Genomic DNA, 23443 nt, shown 5'->3' with positions numbered 1-23443 from the left:
CTCTGGTATTGGACATACAATACCGGCTACGCGAACTAAATTTTTTCCCAATTTGTTATTTTTTCAAGTAACCGGCTTCGGTCGGGGCTTTCAAATTTCCACCTCCATTCATTTACCTTAAACCAAATTGTACCAAATTTAGCACAGTTTTAACATTTAGTACACATTTTTTTAAGACCTCTACCCTTACAAAATTTAGTACATTTTTGGATTTTTAGTACACTTTTCCAAAAACCCTTTCGTACGTCTATCGTACACATAATGGAAGACCCTTATTCCAAATTTCAGATTTCCAGTTCTATTCATTCCTCAAAAACTGATCCAAATTCCAATTTTTATATTTCCCACTATATTCTCTCTCCGGATGTCAAATTTAGCACCATTTAGTACTTTTCGTACTTTCTAGTACACATTTCCAAAACCACCTACATACTAACAGTGAACCTAATGCCAAATTTCAGATTTCACATACAGTTCTTTTACCCAATATCAAATTTGGTACTATTTAGTACTTTTCATATACTTGTTGTACGCATTTCTATAAACATCTCTTCATTTGTTTTCTACCCACCTTAATGTACACATTCCAAACCATTAAGCCTAATTAGTATTTTTGCCCTTTATCGTCCAGTTTTGCAGCACTTTGCCAACCCTCACCGCGAAGAACCTTTGAAATCGTCAATGGCTTGAATGAACTGCATAATATATATACGAGTATATATGTACATGTGTACATGCACTTATATGTAAAACGTTGACAAAACCGAAGACTGCCAAGCTCCCGCAATGGTGTTTATTTTTTGGTTAATAATCTGTCAATATTTCTTAGAAATTCTTGAAATTATTCACATCGAAAAACAAGCTCTGCAGAAACACGGAGCATCTTTGCGAAAAAAAACGAAAACGACCGGAAAATATTATCTAACAAATGTTAGTCGACTGGCTGGCTGACTGACTGACATGACATGTATGAGCAAGTGCACGAATTCACTCTGGATGATAAAGACGACTTCGTTTCAGATGCAATATTTCTTCTTTCGGCATGGCTGGATGACCATAGGTCGGTGGATGGAATTCCATCATTTGCCAGAAACAAGTGCACTTTGAACGAGGTAAGTAGGTCAAATTCAGCGGATAAATACATGTCATCACAGACTGGGGATAATTCAGGAGACAACATCCAGCAAAATTAGCCGAAAAAAAAGGATTACACATTTGCAATAATGTTGCTGGACCATAAATGGATGGTGTCTATGACCCTGCTGCTATCTGGTGTGGCCTTGCTGCTGCTATCATCGGAGGTATAGTTGTGTAGATAAAATTTTTGAAATCGCCTGAGTCTCATTTTCACCTTTTGACTCCAGATAGACGCAGGCTGTGTTTGCAATGAAAAGGGCAAAGATTATTGCTCCGGCTGCGACGGACCACGGGCAGTGAGACCCAAAACGAGGCCGTTTCAAGGCACAGAGCTAAATGTGGCACCGATTGGTGATAAATGTTGGTGTACCAAGAAACTAATCGAACCAGCTGTATTGCCCAAGATTAAAGCGGTAAGTAAATAACTTAACGAAATTAATGGAAATTTTAAAAATGCGCTAAAACGTATCAGTCGGTTTTGCCGACAGATGTATACCCTCAGGCAATGTTCGATTATTTAAATATATTTTGACATCTGTTATTGTTCAAATTGCTGACGCTCTATGGAGTAGACTGCAAAGGAATGGGTAAATTTTGACCCTTTATGGGTGAGATACCACAATGGGTTTGCAGATATATATCATCTTCATAACAGAATTTGGGTTTGCCAAAATGTGTGTATGTGTGAAATTTGAAGAGAGCTTTTGAAAATCGTAAGCCCTATGTGGGGAATGTACCAGAAGGAATGGTCCGACCTCTACCTTCTTTACAACAGATCTTATGTTGATAGAAATATTGAAATGTGCCAAGTCTGAATGGAATCGAATGGCAATTTCGCGTTTTATAAGCTTCATGGATATTCAAAATTTTAATACCTTGTGGGGGAGGTACCAGAAGGAATGGTCCGATCTCTACCATCTTCACGCCAGACCTTGTGTTAATGACAATATTGTGATACGCGTAATTTGAAGACAATCACTTACACTTACATAACATTTTATAAGAGTTAAAATTATTCAAAATTTTGACCCTTGTACTTGATGTAGTGGATCGATATTGTTCATTTTCGAACCAGACCTTCCACTGATGCAAATATTATTATGTAAAATTGGAGAAAAATCGGATTATTCTTCCACTTTCTGTGCAGTAAAAATTTCGACCTTTTATGGAGGAGGTATCAGAAAGAATGGACCGATTTTGCCCATCTGCGTACTCGGTCTAAGTTTGACAATAATATTACGATCTAACAAGTTTGGACCAAATCAGATACTCCCTTCGAAAGTTAACGTGCGCACCAACCAGCCAGACAGACGAATGAACGGACGGACATCGCTAGATCGACTCCAAATGTCCTGAAACGGATTTGGTCCAAAGAGACCTAGGGTCTAAACCTGTTATTTGGAGAGGTCAAGTCCTTCTGCTAGTATGCACAATTCTTGTCAATCGGAAATTTCGATATACCTAAATTTTTTGCCCACTTACGGTATGTCCGGCAGGGCCAACTATATGATACCCTAGATCACTATGCATATTCACTAGGCACATCCGTTTATATTGGCTAAATAGGTCTACTGAACTGATTTTTATCTAGACTTTGATACTTTCTCCTTTTCTGGGCTAAATTCGGTCGTATATGAGGACCAGAACAGACCCCACCGACTTGTATGAGAATCAAGTTTGCAAAGTAAATTTGGCATATGTGAAGGTGGTTTTGAAACTGTGTACTAAATGGTATTAAATTTGGAACAGTTTGGTTTAGGTTGAAGGAATGAAGCTGGAATTTTGAATTGGGGTCCCTGTTGGTTTGTGATAAAGAGGTGGGTTTGCAAATGTGTACTACGAGTGCACGATAGGACTTAATAGGACTTTGGCATTGATTGAACAGATAGTGCTTGAAATGTGAAATGTCTTATTAGAGTCGCTGTTCATGTTTAGCCTGGACATATGGAGATGGTTTTGGAAATGTATACTAATTGTTGGAAAACTACTGAATGGTACTATATTTGGTATTAGGTGAAAGGATTAGGTTTAGATTACTTATGGTATCTGTGCTTGAAATTCGGCGTTTAGGGTGCATTTCCAAACGCGTCCTATATTTGCACCAAAAGTACTAAGTGGTACTATATTTGGTATTGGGTAAAGATATAGGGCTGGAATCCTCAAATTTGATAATAACGTCTCTATTGGTATCTGGAATTGATATATTGAGATGGTTTTGTAAGTCCATACTATAGTTGTTCGAAAAGCAAGGATTGGTCTGGAATCCTGAAATTTTATATAAATGAAACTTGATGTTGGTATAAGTGGTTGAAGTTGAGACATGGAGATTATTTTGAAAGTGCCTACTATAATTTTTCGAAAATTACTAAATGCTACTAAATTTGTTTTTGGGCGAGGGGATAGAGCTGAAACCGTGAAATTCTATATTGCTATAACTGTTGGTGTCTAGATTTGAGATATGGAACAGCATTGCAAAAGAGTACTAAAATTATACGAAAAGTACTAAATGTTACTTAATTTGGTATTGCGTGGAGGGATAAGGCTGGGATCCTCAAATTTGATATTGAGGTCATTTTCGGTATCTCCAATTTAGATATGGAGGTGGTTTGGAAATATGTAACATAATTGTTCGAAAAGTATTAAATGGTACTAAATTGGGTGTTGAATGAAGGGATAGGGCTGGAATCCCAAAATTTGATATGGAAGTCACCGTTGGTATCTATGGTTGAGAGAAGGAACTGCTTTCGGATATGCATAATTATTGATACTAAATTTGGTGAGTGGGGGAAATTAAAGAGCTGCAATTTGATATTAAGGTCACTGTTTTTGTCTGAATTTGAAATATGGAAATTGTTTTGAAAATGCCTACTATAATTTTTCGAAAATGACTAAATGTTACTAAATTTGGTACTGGGGGAAGGTATAGAGCTGAAACTATGAAATTTTATTTTCCGATAAATATTGGTTTGTAGAATTGAGATAAGGAACGGTTTTGAAAATGAGTACTAAAATTATACTAAAAGCACTAAATGTGGTATTGTACTATAATTGTTTGAAAAGTACTAAATGGAACTTATCGTGGAATACTGTTGGTATCTAGGATGGAGAGATGTAGTACCCATTAAACCTTCAAATACGAAATGTGAAACAAATCCCGCTGAATAATTTCAAACAATTTGCGGCGGTACCGCTATATGGGGGCTATGCGAAGACGTGGACTTACATACGAAATTTTTTGTCATATGAACTTTTAATACAAAATTTTAAACAATTCAGGTGAATAATATGGCTAAAATCATCAAGATACTCAATATTGGGAGGTACCGTTTATGGAGGCTATACGAAGACGAGAACCTGTATACGCGATTTTTTGTTATAGGTCGTGGTGACTATTACGAACTTTTAATACAACATTTGAAACAATTCCGCTAAAATCATCAAAAATACCGAATATTGGGAGGTACTGTTATACGGATCTGCATAGACACTTTTTTGTCATATATTGTAGTACCCATAATGAACTCAACTACGAAATTTTAAACAATTCCGGTTAATATTGTCGCTAAACTATTCAAAATACCGAATGTAGAGGGATATCGTTATATGGGGGCTATACGAAGACTTGGATCTGCATACGCGATTTTTTGTTATAGGCCGTTGTACCTATTACGAACTTTAATTTAATTTTAAATATTTGAAATAATTCCGGTAAAAAATATTACTTAAATATTTTTTGGGTCTGACATGGGCTTCTTGTAATTTTTGGTTTTCTGATTCAGTCAGCGTCCAGATGTTCCATTTTATACATTTCATTTCTAAAATTCTACTAACCATTTTAATTTTTTCCATTACAGGAAAAGAAGAGGCCTTGCAACTGTAAAGGATCAAGTTCCAGCTCACATTCGGTACCAGCAATATTTTCCTCCAGCTCTTCCAGTTTATATGCTGTGCCACAGTAGGTTATGTTCAGAAAATAATTATTACAATCTTAAATAAAAAAAGATCTCAAATAAAAAAAAAAACTAATAACTAAATTTTTCCCCTTCAATTTAAGGACCAGCTACGTTTCCTCCGCCTACAAGGACGACTCACCTGCCGCCGATCCGATAAGTGTCAGCCTGGCCATACAAGCCGGAAAAGCCATAGAAGTTCCCGAAGCTAAACTTTCCTACGGCTTTGTCCAAAAGCCCATTGATGGCCTGCCCAAAATCTATATGTCCTCGGTGAATGAGGAAAATCTCTACGCCCTGAATAGCGAAGTTATAACGCTAAAGAAAAAAGTACCCCACTCTAATGCCAAACACATCGAAGATGAATATCCCGAGGTGGAAGATGAGGAGCCGGCCAATGCTGATGGCGAGGAGGAAGAGGACGATCAGCCGCGTTTGACCTACAAACAGTTGGGCTATGTTCCAGAGGAATATAAAAATCCAACATTTGAGGAAATTCGTTCGTATGTCTCATCATCGTCGTCGTCGAATAGTGAAAGTGAACGTCATGTAGTTCGTGGCAAGGTTTCGGTGGATTGTGGGTATAAACCCGGCCGTATTGCTCCCTATCGAAAACCGAAACATAATTATGGGGACAATTGTGATGATGGGTATTAAAAGAGGATGATAGTTTATTTAGTTTTTAAGTAACGAAAATGTGTGTGTATGTGATTTAATTTTTCTATATTTTTTGTTAATAAAAAAACTGACTTTATGCCTTGTTGTTGAAAAATTTTGGATTTTTTTCAAAAAAAAAAAATTAATTTAGGTTCTTTCATCTCGAGCTATAAAAGTAAATATATACTGTCCGTTCTGTTTGATAAAATCGAAATCAATTTATGAAAGGGTTGTGAAATAACTTACTGACCGACATGCTAATCTACAATCAACGCCCAGACGGCTGAAGCAAGAATCTTGAAAATTTGTTCGACAACCAGTCTTGGTGCATAAGCGTGTGATGGCTGGGTTTTTGGAAATTTGTAGTAAAAATACTAAAAATTTTCTAATTTGTATTGGACAAACAGAATGAGCTAGAATTCTGAATGAAAGTCATTGATGGAGTGCAGGATAGATGTACCAAAGGGTTTTTGGAAATTCGAACTTTAAGGGTATGAAAAGTCCTTTAATTGTACTATGTAAACGAATAGAGCTAGAAACTTGAAATTTGATATGAGAATCAAGGATGGAAAGTAAGCTTGATATATGTGAAGATGCTTTTGGAAATGTGTACTAAGTGTGTGAACTGTACTAAATGGTACTAAATTTGGAACAGTTTGCTTTAGGGTGAACGGGTAAGGCAGCAATTTCGAAAGTTTGTAGTAGGTTTGTGATAAAGAGGTGCTATTGGAAATGTGTACTAAAGTGCACGAAAAGTACTAAATAGTAGTATATTTGGTAAAATTTTGTATTGGGCAAATAGTGCTTGGAATCTGAAATTATGAAATATTAGAGTCGATGTTCATGTGTAACCTGGACAAATGAAGGCGATTTCGGAAATGTGTACTATAATTGCACGAAAAGTACTAAATGATACCACATTGGAATTGGCTGAGGGAAAGGGACTGGAATCCTCAAATTAGATATTGGTATCTGGAATTGAGATATGGAAGTGGTTTTGAAAACGCGTCCCATATTTGTACGAAAAGTACTAAATAGTACTATATTGGGCATTTGGTTAAGATATAGGGATCGTTTGGAAATGTGTACTGTAATTGTTCTAAAGGTATTAAATAGTACTAAATTTGGTATTGGGTGAATGCATAGAGCTGAAATCCTGAAATTTGATGTAAGTGTCAATGTTGGTGTCTGTGGTAAAGATATGGTATATGGTTTTAGAAATGTGTTTGAGATTTGGTGGTGGTTTGGAAATGCGCCCTATATTTGTACGAAAAGTACTAAATGGGAACACATTTACCACAGTAAATAATACCACATGAATGGGGCTGGACCTCAAAGTCAAACTTGATAATGCGATAACGGTTAGTGTCTGGGATTGAGAAATGGATCGGTTTTACAAATTAATACTAAAATTATACGAAGAATAGAAATTTAGCACTAAATTTGAATAGAGATAGAGATGAAATCCTGAATATTGATATAGATTTTAATATTGGTGACTGTGGTAAAGGTATGGAGAGGATTTTAGAAATGTGCATTCTAATTGTTTGATGGGTAATGGAGTAGAGTTCAAATTCTGAAATTTGATATTGAGGTCTCTGTTGCTATCTGGGATTGAGATATGGTGGTGGTTTTGGAAATGTGTACTAAAATTGTACGAAAAGTTCATATTTTAGCATTGAGCTAAAATTTGATATTGTGGTGACTTTTGGTCTTTAGAGCTTACATGCGGAGACCTTGAAAGAGTTTTGGACAGAAAAATTGGATGTGGGTTCATTGTGCAATGGTTTTACTAATATCTTCCTCGCAAACTACAAAATGAAAAATTTGGAAAACTTTTTCCTATTATTCTTTACGAAAAAGATAAAACATTGATGGTCTGCAAATTTACTACAACGTATGAAGTTTTGATTAAAAAATTTATTCAAAGTATCAGTCGATTTTGCCGACAGATGTATACCCTAAGTCAACCTCGGTTTGCTTACATATCCCTTTATGGAAGACGTTTCGAAAGATTTGGCCAATATTGTCAATTTTGTATCTTAAATAAATCTTATAGAAATATTACAGAGTGCCAAAGTTGGCAGATAACGACAACTTCCTGTACTTCATATGTTATAATTTTTGGAAAATGTTTAAATGCGCGCGATGTACCAGATACACTTCATTTAGTATGTTGACCCTTATTGGAGGAGGTAGCAGAATGAGTGGACCGATCTAGATCTTCTGTTAGTGGAAATATTGGAATGTATGAAGCTTATGATGAACCGGATGCATATTTCGCATTTTATAAGAGTTTGGGTTATACCAAATGTTGACCCTTTGTGGGGAAGGTACCAGAAAGAGTGGTGCCTTCTTCACACTATATATTGTTTTAGTAGAAACATTGGGTTGTGTGAAATTTTAAGAGAATTAGCTGCTCAATTCGAGTTTTATGATCTTTTTGGTTCTTTGAAATTTCAACCCTTTGTTGGTAAGGTACCAGAAGGAGTAGGCCGACAGCTACTATCTTCACAACAGATCTTGTGTTGATAGAAATGTTGAGGTGTAACGAGTTTGAACTTAATGGCTATTAAAAATTTAGCCCCTTGGGGAAGGGGACCAAAAGGTGTGGACCATTATATCCCATTTTCACACCAGAGCTTGTGTTGATAGAAATATTGGAATTTTTCGAGTTTGAGAGTAATCGGATGCTTATTTCTCGTTTAAAGAGCTTCATGACCTTTTGTGGGGAAGTTACTAGAATTAGTGGATATATCCCATCTTCACATCGTATCTTGTGTTAAAGAAAATATTGGGTGGTGTGAAATCCGAAAGTAAATCGGACTTTTATTTTCCTTTTTATAAAATGTATATTCATTCCAAATGTTGATCATTTGTGGGAGAGATACTAGATGGAGTGGCCCGATATTGCCCATGTCCGAACTCGATCTAAGTTTAACAACATTATTACAGACAGACGGTCGGACAACCCTAGATCGACTCCAAATGCCCCGAAACAAATTTGGAGAAAGAGAACTAGGGCCTAGGCACGTTTTGGCCGTATCAAATAATATATATCCTCTGTCGCCATATGGCTGAGGTTATAAAAAAAGTCATGACATTTTATTAGTAAAATTTAAAAAAAAAATTATTCTGCTTGATAATAAAAATATTTTTGTCTTTGTTGTCATGCTCTAAAAATGAAATCTTGTAGAAAATTCAACGTAAACTCATAGAAAGGTCATTTAAAATGTGTTTTTATAATTTGGAAATTCCCTGCGTTAATATGGATTTAGAGTTTGGCATTTTGCTATGGTCCCATTTAAACGGAGTTTTTAACCAAATATTTTTAAAGAACGAAAAGACTCCTTTGGTGACTCGCTTGAGCGTTAAAAAGTTTAACAAATTAATCCTTGTATTGTTATCAATAGTATTGCCAAAGACACTATAAACTTGTGAAACTTCGATGCACCCATCTTTTATTTTTGATTCCACTTTCATAATCTATTGGAAGCTATCGTTCTATAGGCGACTTTCCACTGGATCTATATTGAAAATTGTTCTCGAGCCTATCAAGATTTCAAGGCTGGAAGATTTTGCAAAGACCTTCAAACCACCTGCAATCAATAGTTTGCAATATATAGGGCCCATGCCAAAAAATGCAGAATTCGAATTTTCTTTCAAATTGTTAAATTAAAATTAATTCCGATGAAAAATGTAGCGAAATTCTTTATAATATCGGGAAAGGCTGTTCTATGGGGTCTAAATCAAATAATGCTGATACTCTGGTCATTATCATGCGGATTGGGTTTAATCTTCGAAATACTTTAAATAGTAAGGGGCCTTTATATGGGTGCTACCAAATTGTGAACAAACATTGACTATTTTTACCCGAAAAAGATTCTACACACTGAGAACCGAACTGTAAAATTGGGGCTCAACCGGTTGGAAATTGCGTCTCAAACATTAAAACTAGGCGGTCTGTTACATGGGGGCTAGTCTCAAATGTGGTCCGATATAACCCCATTTCTCTTCAAATCATTTTAAAACAAATTGTCATTGCCAAATTATGGATTTACTAGGAAATATTTGGTAGTTTCAATTAACCTACTAACCCATTATTATTATAAGGGTAGGTCACCCTAAATGGTATTTACTATGTGTCCACAAAAACTGAGGAAATAAGAACAAACATGTAAAAAAGCTGTTAAGTTTTTTATACCATCCACCATTTGGATGGATCTTGAAAAATTAAAAAAAAAAAAAACAAAGTAAAAAAACATTAAGTTCGGCCGGGCCAAACTTTTAATACCCTCCACCTTAGGGTAAAGGAAACATTAAAAGAAATATGGCAAAAACCATTAAAAGGCCGAATATGGGGAGGTACCGTTATATGGGGGCTGTACTAAATCGTGGACCTACACATGCAATGTTTCCCCAAAGGAGCTAGAGCCCATTATGACCCACAAATACAAATTTTTAGACAAATCCGTAAAATAAAAATTTGGACAAAAATTAAAATACCGAATATCGGGAGGTAGCTTTATAAGGGGGCTATATCAAAACGTGGACCTATACATGCAATGTTTTCCCACACGCACAGGGACCGGTTATGATCTACAAATACCAATTTTTAGACAAATCCGTGAAAAAATGTGGCATAAATCATCAAAATGCCGAATATCGGGAGACACCGTTATATGGGGACTATACCAGAACGTGGACCGATATATCTCATTTTCAATACGAACCATCCTAGACAGAATACAAATTGCTCTGCTAAATTTTGGCGCTCTACGTCAAATAATGTGGGCTGAAACGTGATTTCAACACACATACAGACGGACATCGTTAAATCGACTTAGAATTTTATGCTGATTATGAATATATATATATATATATATACTTTATAGGGTCTACGACGAATATTTAGGGAAGTTACAAACGGAATGACAAAGTTAATATACCCTCCTTTCCAAGGTGGAGGGTATAAAAACCGTCGAAAAATACCACTCAAATAACAACCGTTATATGCGGGCTAAACAAAGACGTAGACTAACATAGACAATGTTCCGTCATAGGTTGTAGTACCCATTACGAACTTCAAATACGAAACTTGAAACAACTCCGATTAAAAATGTCGGTAAAATCATCAATACAACGAATATCGGGAATTACCGAGTTATGGGGCTATACGATATCGTGGACTTATATAAACAATTCTATTCCAGGCGATAAAGTACTCAAAAGGAATTCCTTGTGTAGATTTTCAGACAATTCCAGTGAACATATTGTCTACAATCATCAAAATGCCGAATATCGGGAGGTACCCTTATATGAGGGATATGCGATATAATTGACCTATATAGACAAATTTCTTCAAAAGGTTGAAGTACTCATAAAGAACTTCTCGTGTAGAAGTTCATATAATTCCATTGAAAAATGTGGCTAAAATCACCAAAATACCGAATATCGGGGGGTACCGTTGTATGGGGGCTATACGATATCGTGGACCGAACACAGCAACCCTGGGCCGATGTTACCATTGCTTTGTAATGAAAAATATAGGTTATTTTTCTATGCATTTTTTAGGAATACCCCATTATATTTAAGCTACTGCTAACGCAGAAGGCAGTTTGTTTACACTACCTTGTAATGGGTTATCGGCTTAGACATTTTCCAAGTTCTTGCTGGGTATTTTGTTTTTAACATACAGACATGCTAACTTATAACTGAGATTTCAATATCACATAATTAATTTGTGTGCTACAAAAATTTTAGTTAATATATTGTTTGTTTTCTCTTTCGAGACGAGCTTAATGATCTGAAATTTGCAGTGAAAAGGAAAGCCAGATAGACACTATCACACACTCACCACTATGCGACGCGTTTCGCCGTTGGTTAAGCGGCTCATCAGGCATATTTGGTGTGGATGATGGCTTACAAGGGCCGTTCTCTGGAAAGTAGTATATATTTCGAACTTATTGCAAATTAGCATATGCGAATTATACACTAGAAACTCTCCAGGTTGGACTCAAGTTCTATTGGCAGATCTTTTTCACAGCAAAGTTTTTGTTTTTAGTTTTTTTTTTAGTTAATATAGTTGTAGTGATGCTTCTAATATAATTTCAAAAATTTTCAAAATTGCATGTGTACTTTCCACTCAAGACTATGTACCTATGTAGTCTTATGACTTTCTCTCTCTCACTCTCGTTCTCTCTCTCCATAGACAAAACGCATAATTTGTTTTGGAACTTCGTCTCAAGTTCAAGAGACTGACTTTCCAAAACGCCATGAACATGAAAATATTCAAGTTCAAACACACGTATTTTGTAATTTCGAAAGATTCAAAAAAAAAAATGAAAGAAAACCCAACAACAATGCCGAAATGCTACTAAAAAGCTTTCATTTTCATACCGAGTTTATATAAATGCACTTTTCATGCTGATATCTGATTAGTTTTATCTCAAAATTCTTGACAAATCAAAGCAAATAGTTATTGTGACAACGAACAATATCGGAATCATAAGAACGGAGAACGCAATGAACGGGAAAAACAAATGTCTTGCGGTGTTAATGATATTGGCCATGGTGAGTTGGTTGTCACACCACCCCAACCAAACACCCACTCCACAAAAATTCAACAACAAAATATAAACAATTTATTATTTTTTTTTATTATAAACTTCAGATATCAACCTTGCAATGCCTTCCCATTGAGGTTGTCTACACCGGCGGCGATAATTGTGATTGTCCGAAATCATTGAATTATTTGGTCAACATTCCACCGCCACCGGAAACCAAAGAAAATCCACGCTACGAACATGGCTACAAATTGGAAGTGCCACCACCGCCCAAGGGCAAAGTGACCTATAGTTTTGACTTCACCGTCCAGGAACCGATCAGACCTCTGCCGGTTGAGGATGAAAAATTGAATTTATATGCCAAAGTTGATCGCATAACGGCCCACAAGAAAGGTGAGTGAGAAGTGTGAGGGTGGTGAGTGTGTGTGTTTGGAGAGTTTTGAAGTGAAAATACTAAACGCAGAGGATTGTGGAACTGAAATTTGTGAAGAATAAGTTAAAAAATATAAGTCGGTTTTGCCGACAGATGTGTACCCCCAGGCAACATTCGATTATTTAAATATATTTTGATTTCTGTTATGACGATTCAAATTTTTGACCCTATATGGAGTAGGTTCCGATGGAATGGACCAATAATGTCCATTTTGTATCGTACCTAATTAAATTTGATATAAATATTGCGACGTACCAGGTATGAGATATGTGATAATGTTTAAATGGGCGTCGGATACCAGATATAGTCGACAGAGGTATTCCATTTTTTCACTTCATCTAATACAGATAAAAATATTAGTTTAGGGCAAAGTTACAAGAAATCGAATTCGAATCGAATTATATCCAATTTTATGCAAAATCATAAATTCCGTTAAATTCCATATCCAACTCAGGTTTCTGGTTGAGAGAAATGTTTAGAAATAGCAATTTGTAAAGAATCGCTGACTTGTTTCGCAAGTTGTGACAGATAAAAATATTGAAAATTGTGACACTTAGTGGGTGAGGTAACAGAAAGGGTTCGCAGATAATAATCTTCACAATAAATCTTGCCTTAACAAAAATGTTTGTATGTGTGAAACTTGAAGGGAGTTGGATGCTTATTTCGATTTCTTTCAAAATTTTAAACCCTCTTTGGGGGAGGTACCAGAAGAAATGGTCTTGTGTTGATAAAAATATTTAAATACACCAATTTTGAATGGAAATGGATGTTAATTTTCCGTTTTATGAGCTTCATGGATATTCAAAATTTTGACCCCTTGTGGGGAAGATACCAGAAGGAGTGGACCAATATATCCCACATTTTCAGCAGAACTTGTGTGAAATATGAGAAGAACTGGGTGCTTATTTCGGTTTTTATGATCGTTTTGGTTATTTTAAACTTTGACCCTTTGTAGGGGAGGTACCAGAAGGAGTGCGCCGATATATTTCATCTTCACAGCAAATCTTGTGTTAGTAGAAATCATTGGATGTGTGAAATATGAAGATAACCATATCATTATTTCGAATTTCATAATCGATTTGTAACCCTTTGTGGGAGAGGTACCACAAGGAATGGTCCTATCTCTACCATCTTTATAACAAATCTTATATTGATGGAAATATTGAGATGAGACAAATCTGAATTGAATTGGATATTAATTTCACTTTTTATGACTTCATGAATATTCAAAATTTTGACTCTTTGTGGCGGAGGTACCAGAAGGAGCATTTATTCCATCTTCCAAAACAGACCTTGGGTTAATAAAAATATTGTATAACCCAAAATTTTGAGCCTTTTTGTGGGGGATATTGTCCATTTTCGCACCAAATCCAAAATCGGATTATCCTTCCTCTTTCTGTGCAGTAAAATATTTTTTTTTTTAATTTCGGTCAAAACGTGTCTAATCGGAATAACGGTTTTAGACCCTGCGCACGATAACTCTCGAAGAGAGTACCCGATTTGGTCCAAACTTGGTACATTGTAATATTTTTGTCAAACTTAGATCTAGTTCGGAGGGGGGTAATATCATTCCACTCCTTCTGGTACCTCCTTCACAAAAGGTCGAAAATTTCAAAAAAAAAATATATATTTTCTCCACAGAAACAGAAACAATAATCCGATTTTACTCCAACTTTGCAAATCCTAATATCTACTTCAGTGCTAGGTTAAGTGCGAAAATGGACAATATCGGTCCACTCTATTAGGTACCTCCCCCATAAAGGGCCAAAATTTGAATAATTACAACTCTTTTAAAATGTGAGAGTCCGATTGTCATCAAATTTCACATATCCCAATAATTTTATTAACCTGAGGCCTGGTGTTAAGATGGAATATATGATCCACTCGTTCTAGTACCACCCCCACAAATGGTCGAAATTTTGAATATTCATTAAGCTCATAAAACGCGAAATAAACATCCGATTTCATTTAGACTTGGCACATCTGAATATTTCTATCAACACAGGATCTGTTATAAAGGCGGTAGAAATCGGACCACTCCTTCTGGTACCTCCCCCCTATAGTGTTCAAGAATTTGAGAACCTAAACGCTTAAAGTAAGCCAAATAAGCGTCCAACTATCTTTAAATATCACACATAAAGACAATTATCCTAACACAAGATCTGTTGTGCTGATGATATATATCTGCGAACCCGTTCTGATACCTCACCTACAAAGGGTGCAATTATCAATACTTTTATCTGTCATAACATACGAAACAAATCAGGGATTCCTTACAATTTGCTATATCTAAATATTTATATATTTAATTATTTATATTTATTTATACCATATTTAAATAATCGAACATTGGCTGAGGGTATACGTCTGTCGGCAGAACCGAATGATGCTTATTAACTTATTTCAAACAGAATTGGATATAATTTGATATTTATATTTAACATTGAGTACGTCAAAAATGTTCAAAATCGAAATTCGTTATGATGTAGGGCTCATGGAGGGAGTATCGTAAGATTTTGTGTGCCTTGTGTTTGTAAACTGAAATTTTGTGTTATCTGCTGATATAAGCCATGATTGCAAAGAAATGTCTGCTTTATACACCCAATTTTGAGCATAGCTCCATATTAAGTACTTTTAAAAAACATTTCTCATTTTTGGAGCATTCACAACGTTCTTGTAGTTCAAGTTTCGATATAATCGATTAATAGAACTCTCTCGAATTCTGAATCCTTTTAAAGGTTTTTTATGTTTTATTCATGATCGAATATCTTTATCAATTTTTAGATTCTAATATTTCAGTGTTTTCTGGAAGACCGACTTAGGTCATGTGAAATTTCAAAGTTATTCTCTGATATGATTTTTTGGAATTTCTAGCGAATTTTAGATTCAATTCGACTCAACCGCATAAAATCTTAATTTAATAATTGTTTGATATTTTGTAGCTTAAAAAAAGTACCTGACCTACAAACAACGATAACAAAACAAAGAAAGCTAGCAAGAATTTCATGTTTCTGCAATGGAAAATGACTGCATCTGAAAACTGAAAAATTGTCATTTCACAAAAACCAAATGCAAAGCAATTCAAAACTTTCCGGGTTTCAAGTTTCCACTCATGCCAACAGAAACTGCCTATTGTAAGCAAAAAAAAAAATTGTGAATAACCTTAAGTGGGTTTTAGCATTTCTAGAGAAATTATTTATAGGAAATAAAATTCTGACAACATTCAAAGATAGCAACTTTATATTAATGAAGAGAAAGTTTTCCAAAAAAAAAAAAAAGAAAGTCAAGAAATATGCAGATGGTTGCTTTAATTAACCTTGTTTGGCGTACTTCCGATTTTATATGCAATCAGACGAAAGTAGAAGAGATGAAAATACGGAAAATCAAAATGTATGCAATCTGAATCTATAGAAGATCTTCTATTTTCTATGGAAAATTCGGGCAAGGTATTTTTCCAACAGAAAAGCATACAAAAAATATTATTTCTATGAAAGAACTACAGAAGGTATTTTTTCTATAAAAGATCCATTTAAAAGGTCTGTAAGAAGAGGGAGGTATCTATCTATAGAAGACATATGTACAGAAGACCACAAATGTCTTCCCATTGAAAGTCGTACATCTTCAAAAGACCTATGTAAGGTCTTTAACCTGTAGAATACACATAGAAGTATTCAACTTATAACAGAACCTTCATCTATGGATATAATAGAGTAATGAAATAACTCATTGACTGACTGAGTGATCTAGAATCGACGACCAGACGAAATGACTGATGGTAAAATTTGAAATTTTGCACAGAGGCCAGTGTTGGTGGGTAGGCGTGTGAAAACGCTCTGTTTTTGGAAATTCATACTAAAGGGTACGAAAAGTACTAAAATGTACAAAATTGAAATTAATTTTTATTAGACAGAATTCTGAAATTTAGAATGAATTTAGAATTTGGCAATTTCCAAAAAAAAAAATAAAATCCGTTAAAAATTCTGTTAAAATCTTAAAAATACCGAATACCTATACGACGACGTGGACCTGCATAGGCAACGTTATTACAATATTTAAATGCGAAACTTGAAGAAACCCCTGTTTATCATGTAGCTAAAATCATCAAAATACCGAATATAGGGGGTACTGTTATATGGAGGCTATACGAAGACGTGGACCTGCACAGACAATTTTCTGGCATGGTATGAAGTATCTATTACGAACTTCACATGCGAAATTTGGAACGATTCCGTTAAATAATGTCGCTAAAATCATCCAAATACCGAATATCGGGGGGTACCGTTATATGGGGGCTATATGAAGACGTGGACCTACATGGTTAATTTTTTGACTTAGGATGTAGTATTCATTACGAATTTCAAATACCAAATTTGAAACGATTCCGGTAAATAATGTCGCTAAAATCATCAAAATACCGAATATCGGGGGGTACCGTTATATGGGGGCTATATGAAAACGTGGACCTACATGACCCATTTACGAACTTAACCTGCCTACTGGCAAAATATACATGTGTGCAAAATTTTAGCCTTCTATCTCAATTTGTTCGAAAGATAGCGTGATTACAACAGACAGACAGACGGACATGGCTAAATCGTCTTAGAATTTTACGCTGATCAAGAATATATATACTTTGTTGGGACTGACATGAGTATTTCGAGGAGTTACAAACGGAATGACAAAATTAATATACCCTCCATAGTATGGTGGAGGGTATAAAAAGGGTTTTTGGAAATTCGAACTTGACGGTTACGAAAAGTTCTAAAATGCTACTAAATTCCGAAAATGGTACCATTTGATGGAGCGAAAAACTTGATATTTGGTCTTAAAGTAAGTTAGAAAGAAAATTGGTTTTGGAAATGTGTACTAAGTGTGCTAAACTTTACTAAGTGGTACTAAATTTGAAACAGTTTAGTTTAGGGTGAACCTATGAAGCTGGAATTTTGAAATTTTGTTAGTGGTTGGTTTGTGATAAAAATGAAATATTGGAAACAGGTACTGAAAGTGCACGAAAAGTACAAAATAGTACTACATTTGATACAATTTAGTATCGGGTAAGCATAAAGTGCTTGAAATCTGAAATTTTGTATTGGAGTCGCTGTTAATGTGTAGCCTGGACAATTAGAGGTGATTTCGGAAATGTGTACTATAGTTGAATGAAAAGTACGGTATGGTACCATAAATCCTGAAATTTGATATGTAGATTACTGATAGTATATGTGTTTGAGATTTGGCAGTGGACTGGAACCGCGTCCTATATACATACAGAGACGTTGGTATTTGGGATTGAGCTATGGAGGTGGTTTCGGAAATGTGTACTTTAATTATACGAAAAGTGCTGAATGGTACTAAATTTGGCATTACGTGAAGCGATATGGTTGGAATCCCCAAATTTAATATGAAGGTCTCTGTTGGTATCTGGAATTGAGATATGGAGGTGGTTTTGGAAATTTACGAAAAATCTCAAATAGCACTAAATATGGTATTGGGTAAGGGAATAGAGGTAAAATCCTGAAATTGTATATGGATGTCAAAGTCGGTGTCTGTAGTAGAGAGAAGTAAATGATTTTATACTAAATGGTACTAAATAATAAATAAATGGTACTAAATAAGATAACAGAACTAAAATTTGATATTAAGATCGCTGTTGGTATCTGCGGTTGAGATATGGAGAGGTTTCTTCGAAAGTAGCACCCATATAAGGATGCTCCTCAAATTAAGATACTTTGAAGGTTTTAATCATATATTTGAACCGAATCAGTCACAATTTGGAATTTTGTTGTCTTAAAAGGTATTTTTACTTGTTATACCCTACACCACATGGTGGTAAGGGTATTATCTATTTTGACCCATAGTTACTTTAAAGGATCTTCATAGAATCACTTTCTGAGTCGATTTATGTATGTCCGTCCGTTTGTCTGTCCACGTATTCTTGTGATAAAAATGCAGGTCACATTTACTATCCGATTGAGATAACATTTTTCCAAACAATATTTATTTGGTCCAAGGACGAACCCTATTGGAATTAGTGAGAATCGGTTCAAATTTATATATAGCTCCCATATATATATCTTCAACCGATTTCCGGTTAATTGTTCACCAAATGGTCAATATAATTTCAATTGACCTGAATTTTGTTATATCCGACCGAATTCAGTATAGAAGCAAGTGCATCAAATTTGGAGAACATCGGTTCAGATATTGCTAAAGCTCCCATATATATGTTTTATCCGATTTGGGGGTTTAAGTCCCTCACATGCGTAATATGCACCCCACAACAATGATCTTTAGTACCAAATATCAGATACAGCTCAGAAATAAGTGCCTAAAATTTTTCAGGATCAGTTCAGATTTGGATATAGCTCCCATGCTTCCATACATATTTTTCCGATTTCGGGGTTTTCCTGCACAAAATTGGCTAGTATCAGCCTAAATTAACTCAATCTTGGCAATTCCGACTGAATTGAGTCTAGAAGTAAGTACATCAAATTTGGAAAAAATCGGTTCAGATATAGCTATAGCTCCCAGATATATGTTTTATCCGATTTGGGATTTTAAGCAACTAAATTTTGTCAAGATCGGTTCAGATTTGGATATAGCTCCCATATATATTTTTATCCGATTTCAGGGTTTTCCTGCACCAAATGGCTAGTATCAGCCTAAATGAACTGAATCTTGGCAAATCCGACTGAATTCATCCTAGAAACAAGTACTTCAAATTTGGTGAAAATCGGTTCCGATATAGCTATAGCTCCCATACATATGTTTCATCCGGTTTGGGGTTTTAAGCCCCTCGCATGCTTAATATGTACCCCACAACAATGATCTTTAGTACCAGATATCAAATACAGCTCAGAAATAAGTGCCTAAAATTTTGTCAAGATCGATTCAGATTCGGATATAGCTCCCATATATATCTTTACCCGATTTCAGGTTTTTCCTGCACCAAATGAATAGTATCAGCCTAAATGGAGTGAATTATGGCACATTCGACCGAATTCAGTGTAGAAGCAAGTACATCTACCAAATGATGTATACCATCTTCAGCTATGGTTAGGGGGGCACAATTATCAACACCTATTTAAAAAAATCACAAAATTTACCAAAAGTAAAAAAAAATAATTTTTCATCTTGTCATTCTTTCACAGATTGCGTTGTGAGTGCCCCGAAGCGTTCACCCTCTTGCAGCTGCGGCGAAAAATGCACCTGTTCTCGTTGCAGGTATGTATCCACCGTAGACCAGGCTGAAATCTTTAGACGTAGCTTAGCGACCTATGAACATCCGAATAGTGTGAGGAAATCGAATTTTAAGAGGAGACATCCTTTCCTAACTTGGGCGGCCATTATCACACCTGTGAAAAGGGAGGGGGATCCAACCTACGATGATTTCTCGCAAGCGAAAACCCGTCGTCGCAGAGATCTGTCGAAATTTTTTGGTTTGAGTCCAAGAAAATCATATGTGGAACGGAAACCCGAACGCACTGTCAAACAATACAAGAAACGTTTGTCCTCCTACAAGCGTGCCAATGATGTGTCCAGTACAACAACAACGACCACAACACCCACACCAGATATTTTGCCGAAATTTGTTTCAAGTTTTATACCTTTCACAGCATTTCCAGCGCTGCCCACACTGGATAGCCTGGATGGGCCCTTGACCAAGTTGAGCGACATGATGTTCGATAGGAGTTTGCGCAGCAAACGTGACATCAAGGGCGAATATGATCTACTGGAAAAGGAACGTGACCAGTTGGATTTGACACTACCCGAAATCATACAATTTATGCCCGAAACTTTGGATCCCAACTTTAAGAGAGGTCAATGCCAGTTTGCCTCATGTCGGCAGTTTGAGGAACTACCCAACATGGATGATGAACAGTTGTTGAAACATTTCAGTGGAAATAAGGTTACGACTGAGAGTCCCAACAGTTCGGAGGAGAAAACCGAAGATCACTATTCGGACATTGGTGATGATGGCAGCGGGGATGATAACATTGAGAATTCTCCGGTGGATAACCACGATGGCGGCGATTCAAATTCTTTGTCCTCCACATCCACGGTGAAGAAACGCAATGCCGGCCCCTATGGCTGTGTCCATTTCACACAATTCTCATCTCCAGCTCCGCCGGCTGAGAGTTATTTTGTACAAGGAGGATATGGGCAGGAGGATAATTCATATTATCCATTGAATTCCAATGACTATGGCGTCAATCCATATCTTCCGACTGTGGGTCCATCACAGGCGCAATACAACAATGATGCCGACTTCTTTTCGGCACAATATTCCAAACCAGCTGTGGCTCTGTCCCATTCCCTTGAAGATGAAGTACAAGTTGTGGCCGATCCCCACTATCGTACCTTTACACCGGTCAATGGTTACTATTCCGATGCACATTTAGATCAGATCATAGCCGATATTGTCAGACAACATGTGGCCCTTATTGAGTCGTCACAGGATGATTTATACCAAGGGTCAGTGTTCGATCGCAGTCCCCCCGCACAGGATCATGAAACAGCAACATTTCTAAAATTCCTGGCCGAGGGAAGATTCAACAGGATATTTGGTGCTGCGGATAAAACCTACACATTTCCCGCGCCGAATTTCTATCCAAATTTTTATTCAAGTCCGTAGGAACCACTTCGTACTTTTTAGTTTAGTCTTAATTAAGTTACTTTTTAAGTTTTTTTTCTTCGTGAATTGTAAATAAATATTTAAAATGCAAAGAGTGATTTCCATTTTCTTCTTTCTTTCTTTTTCTTTACTTCTAGTTGTGGTTACTGATCTGCATTCTTCGTTCATTTTCTTCTTCTTTGTGATTAGCTCGAATAGACTGGCAAGTCGCCGAATTCCGTTGTCAAGGGAGAATGAAATCAAAATAAATTTCAATAAACTTTGTCTTTGTCACAACAGCAACCATTAAAAGTTTTGAATTCATTTTCGGGGGTTAGGTGAAAATAAGTTCCCTCATATCCAGAAATTTAACCCTCATGTATTTATGGAAAAGAAGTGAGTCAAAGGGCTCTTGGATTGCACTGTATAGCCTTATGCAACAGAGGGTATGTACCATTTGATAGGTCAAAACGTGCCTCATCGAAATAACCGTTTTAGACCCTAAGTTTATTTGGACCAAAAATGTCAAAGAAAATAATTTACCTCCTAGAAAGAGAAAGGATAATCCAATTTTACTCCAACATTGCATATCCTAATATTTGCATTTATGAAATGGGCAATATCGGTCTGCAACATCAAGTACCTCCCCCACAAAGGGTCAAAATTTTGAATAAAAACTGTTATAAATTTGCTCTGGTATTTTCTGGTGTGAAAATTGACTGTATCGGTCCTTCCTTTCTGGTACCTCCCCCACAATAAGTCAAAATTTTTAATATCCATGAAGTTCATATAACACAAAATTAACGTCTGATTCCATTCAGACTTAACACATGTCAATATTTCCATTAACATAAGATATGTTATAAAGATGGTAGAGATCGGACCATTCCTTCTGGTACTTCCTCCACAAAGGGTCAAAGTTTTCAATAAAATTCGTATACAATTGGATATAAATGTTCGATTTTTTACCAATATTTTTATCTGCATTAGATGAAGTTTCCACTTCTCTCGGTGCGCTATATCTGGTACTTCACGCATACAGGGTGAGATGAAAAAAACTGCAACAAACTTCAGACTGCTGTTATTTCTAAGCCACTCGTCCGACAGCTGATAAACTTATTCCAGTGACAGCTCATTATATTGTTTACAAGCGTATAAAAGCATTTTGGTGAGAATTTTCCAGAAAAAAAAAACTTATTCGTGATGGAATTCAAGCGTGATAGTGTGATTTCTTTATTTTTGGCTGGAAAACCACAAGTGGCTTTCGTTAGAGCACTCCAGCATTTAATTGTGTCTCGTATTATCGCTCGTTACTGTGATACTGGTAGCGTAGCCCGACGTCAAGGAAATGGACAGATGAAAACAGCAACCTCAGCAGAAATGGTTCGAAAAGTAAAGAAGCGACTTGATCGAAACCCGTGTCGTAGTGGCCGAAAAATGGCTCGTGAGCTGAACATATCGCAATATTCCATTCGGAAAATATGGAAAATTAGCTCGGGGTAAAGCCATTGAAATTCCAAAAAGTGCAAGAACTTACACCGCGACAGAAAGAAAATAGACTCAAAAGAGCTAAAGAGTTGCTTTGCTTGGCCGAAAGTGGTGAACTGCCGAATCTGATTTACTCCGATGGGAAAACATTCCTTGTCCAGCGGTTTGTAAACAGAATAACCGTGTTTACTTGTCAAAAAGGTCAGCTGAAAATGTGCACCTTCGGTTGACCACCAGAACTCAAGCGCCGGCCATGGTGATGATGTGGTCCGCTATAACAGCCGATGGTCGCTCTCCGCTCGTATTTATCGACCGTGGCACCAGAATAAATGCCACAATGCACGCAAACATTTTGGACGCAGACCTTGGATATCCAACAGGAGTCAGCACCATTGCACGCAGCACTCGCCATCCCAAAATGGGTACAAAATGAGGTTCCTCGCTTCATTTCCAGCGCACAATGTCCACCAAAATCTCCGGATACCTATCTAATGGACTTTTGTGTCTGGAGTATTCTGGAAAGCAAGGTTGGCACTAAAAAATTCCAAAGTATCGATCACCTCAAGCAAGCGCTTCGCCGGGAATGGGCCAACATTCGGGC

The 23443-nt window shown here is 36.3% G+C and overlaps 2 protein-coding genes across 3 annotated transcripts; both read left to right on the top strand.

Moving 5' to 3' along the window:
- The first annotated feature begins 855 nt into the window (after window positions 1-855).
- On the top strand, window positions 856-5848 carry LOC101891348 (uncharacterized). 2 transcript variants are annotated; one of them, XM_011293938.3, is made up of 5 exons: window positions 856-1112; window positions 1171-1301; window positions 1365-1550; window positions 4992-5092; window positions 5192-5848. In XM_011293938.3, the coding sequence occupies exons 2-5, from the start codon at window positions 1224-1226 to the stop codon at window positions 5742-5744; spliced, it is 918 nt and encodes a 305-aa protein (XP_011292240.2). In that variant the 5' UTR covers window positions 856-1112; window positions 1171-1223; the 3' UTR covers window positions 5745-5848. The 2 variants fall into 2 exon arrangements, with proteins under 2 accessions (XP_011292240.2, XP_058977473.1); XM_059121490.1 differs by having other exon boundaries at window positions 1155-1301.
- A 6361-nt stretch (window positions 5849-12209) lies between these two features.
- LOC101891179 (uncharacterized) lies at window positions 12210-21641 on the top strand. Its single transcript, XM_005182792.3, has 4 exons — window positions 12210-12317; window positions 12418-12703; window positions 19892-19964; window positions 21513-21641. The coding sequence occupies exons 1-4, from the start codon at window positions 12270-12272 to the stop codon at window positions 21523-21525; spliced, it is 420 nt and encodes a 139-aa protein (XP_005182849.2). The 5' UTR covers window positions 12210-12269; the 3' UTR covers window positions 21526-21641.
- Window positions 21642-23443: the final 1802 nt, after the last annotated feature.

This window comes from Musca domestica, unplaced genomic scaffold (genome assembly GCF_030504385.1).
Source record: "Musca domestica strain aabys unplaced genomic scaffold, Musca_domestica.polishedcontigs.V.1.1 2, whole genome shotgun sequence".
Lineage (NCBI taxonomy): Eukaryota > Metazoa > Arthropoda > Insecta > Diptera > Muscidae > Musca > Musca domestica.
This window is presented reverse-complemented; position numbering and strand designations above follow the sequence as displayed.

Bases quoted from the DNA above. Each gene is read 5' to 3' on its own strand.
- LOC101891348 (XM_011293938.3), top strand. From the start codon at position 1,224: ATGTTGCTGGACCATAAATGGATGGTGTCTATGACCCTGCTGCTATCT. The intron at 1,551-4,991 runs GTAAGTAAATAA...TTTCCATTACAG, and splicing joins TATTGCCCAAGATTAAAGCG to GAAAAGAAGAGGCCTTGCAA. The intron at 5,093-5,191 runs GTAGGTTATGTT...CTTCAATTTAAG, and splicing joins AGTTTATATGCTGTGCCACA to GACCAGCTACGTTTCCTCCG.
- LOC101891179 (XM_005182792.3), top strand. From the start codon at position 12,270: ATGAACGGGAAAAACAAATGTCTTGCGGTGTTAATGATATTGGCCATG. The intron at 12,318-12,417 runs GTGAGTTGGTTG...TATAAACTTCAG, and splicing joins TGTTAATGATATTGGCCATG to ATATCAACCTTGCAATGCCT. The intron at 12,704-19,891 runs GTGAGTGAGAAG...ATTCTTTCACAG, and splicing joins CATAACGGCCCACAAGAAAG to ATTGCGTTGTGAGTGCCCCG.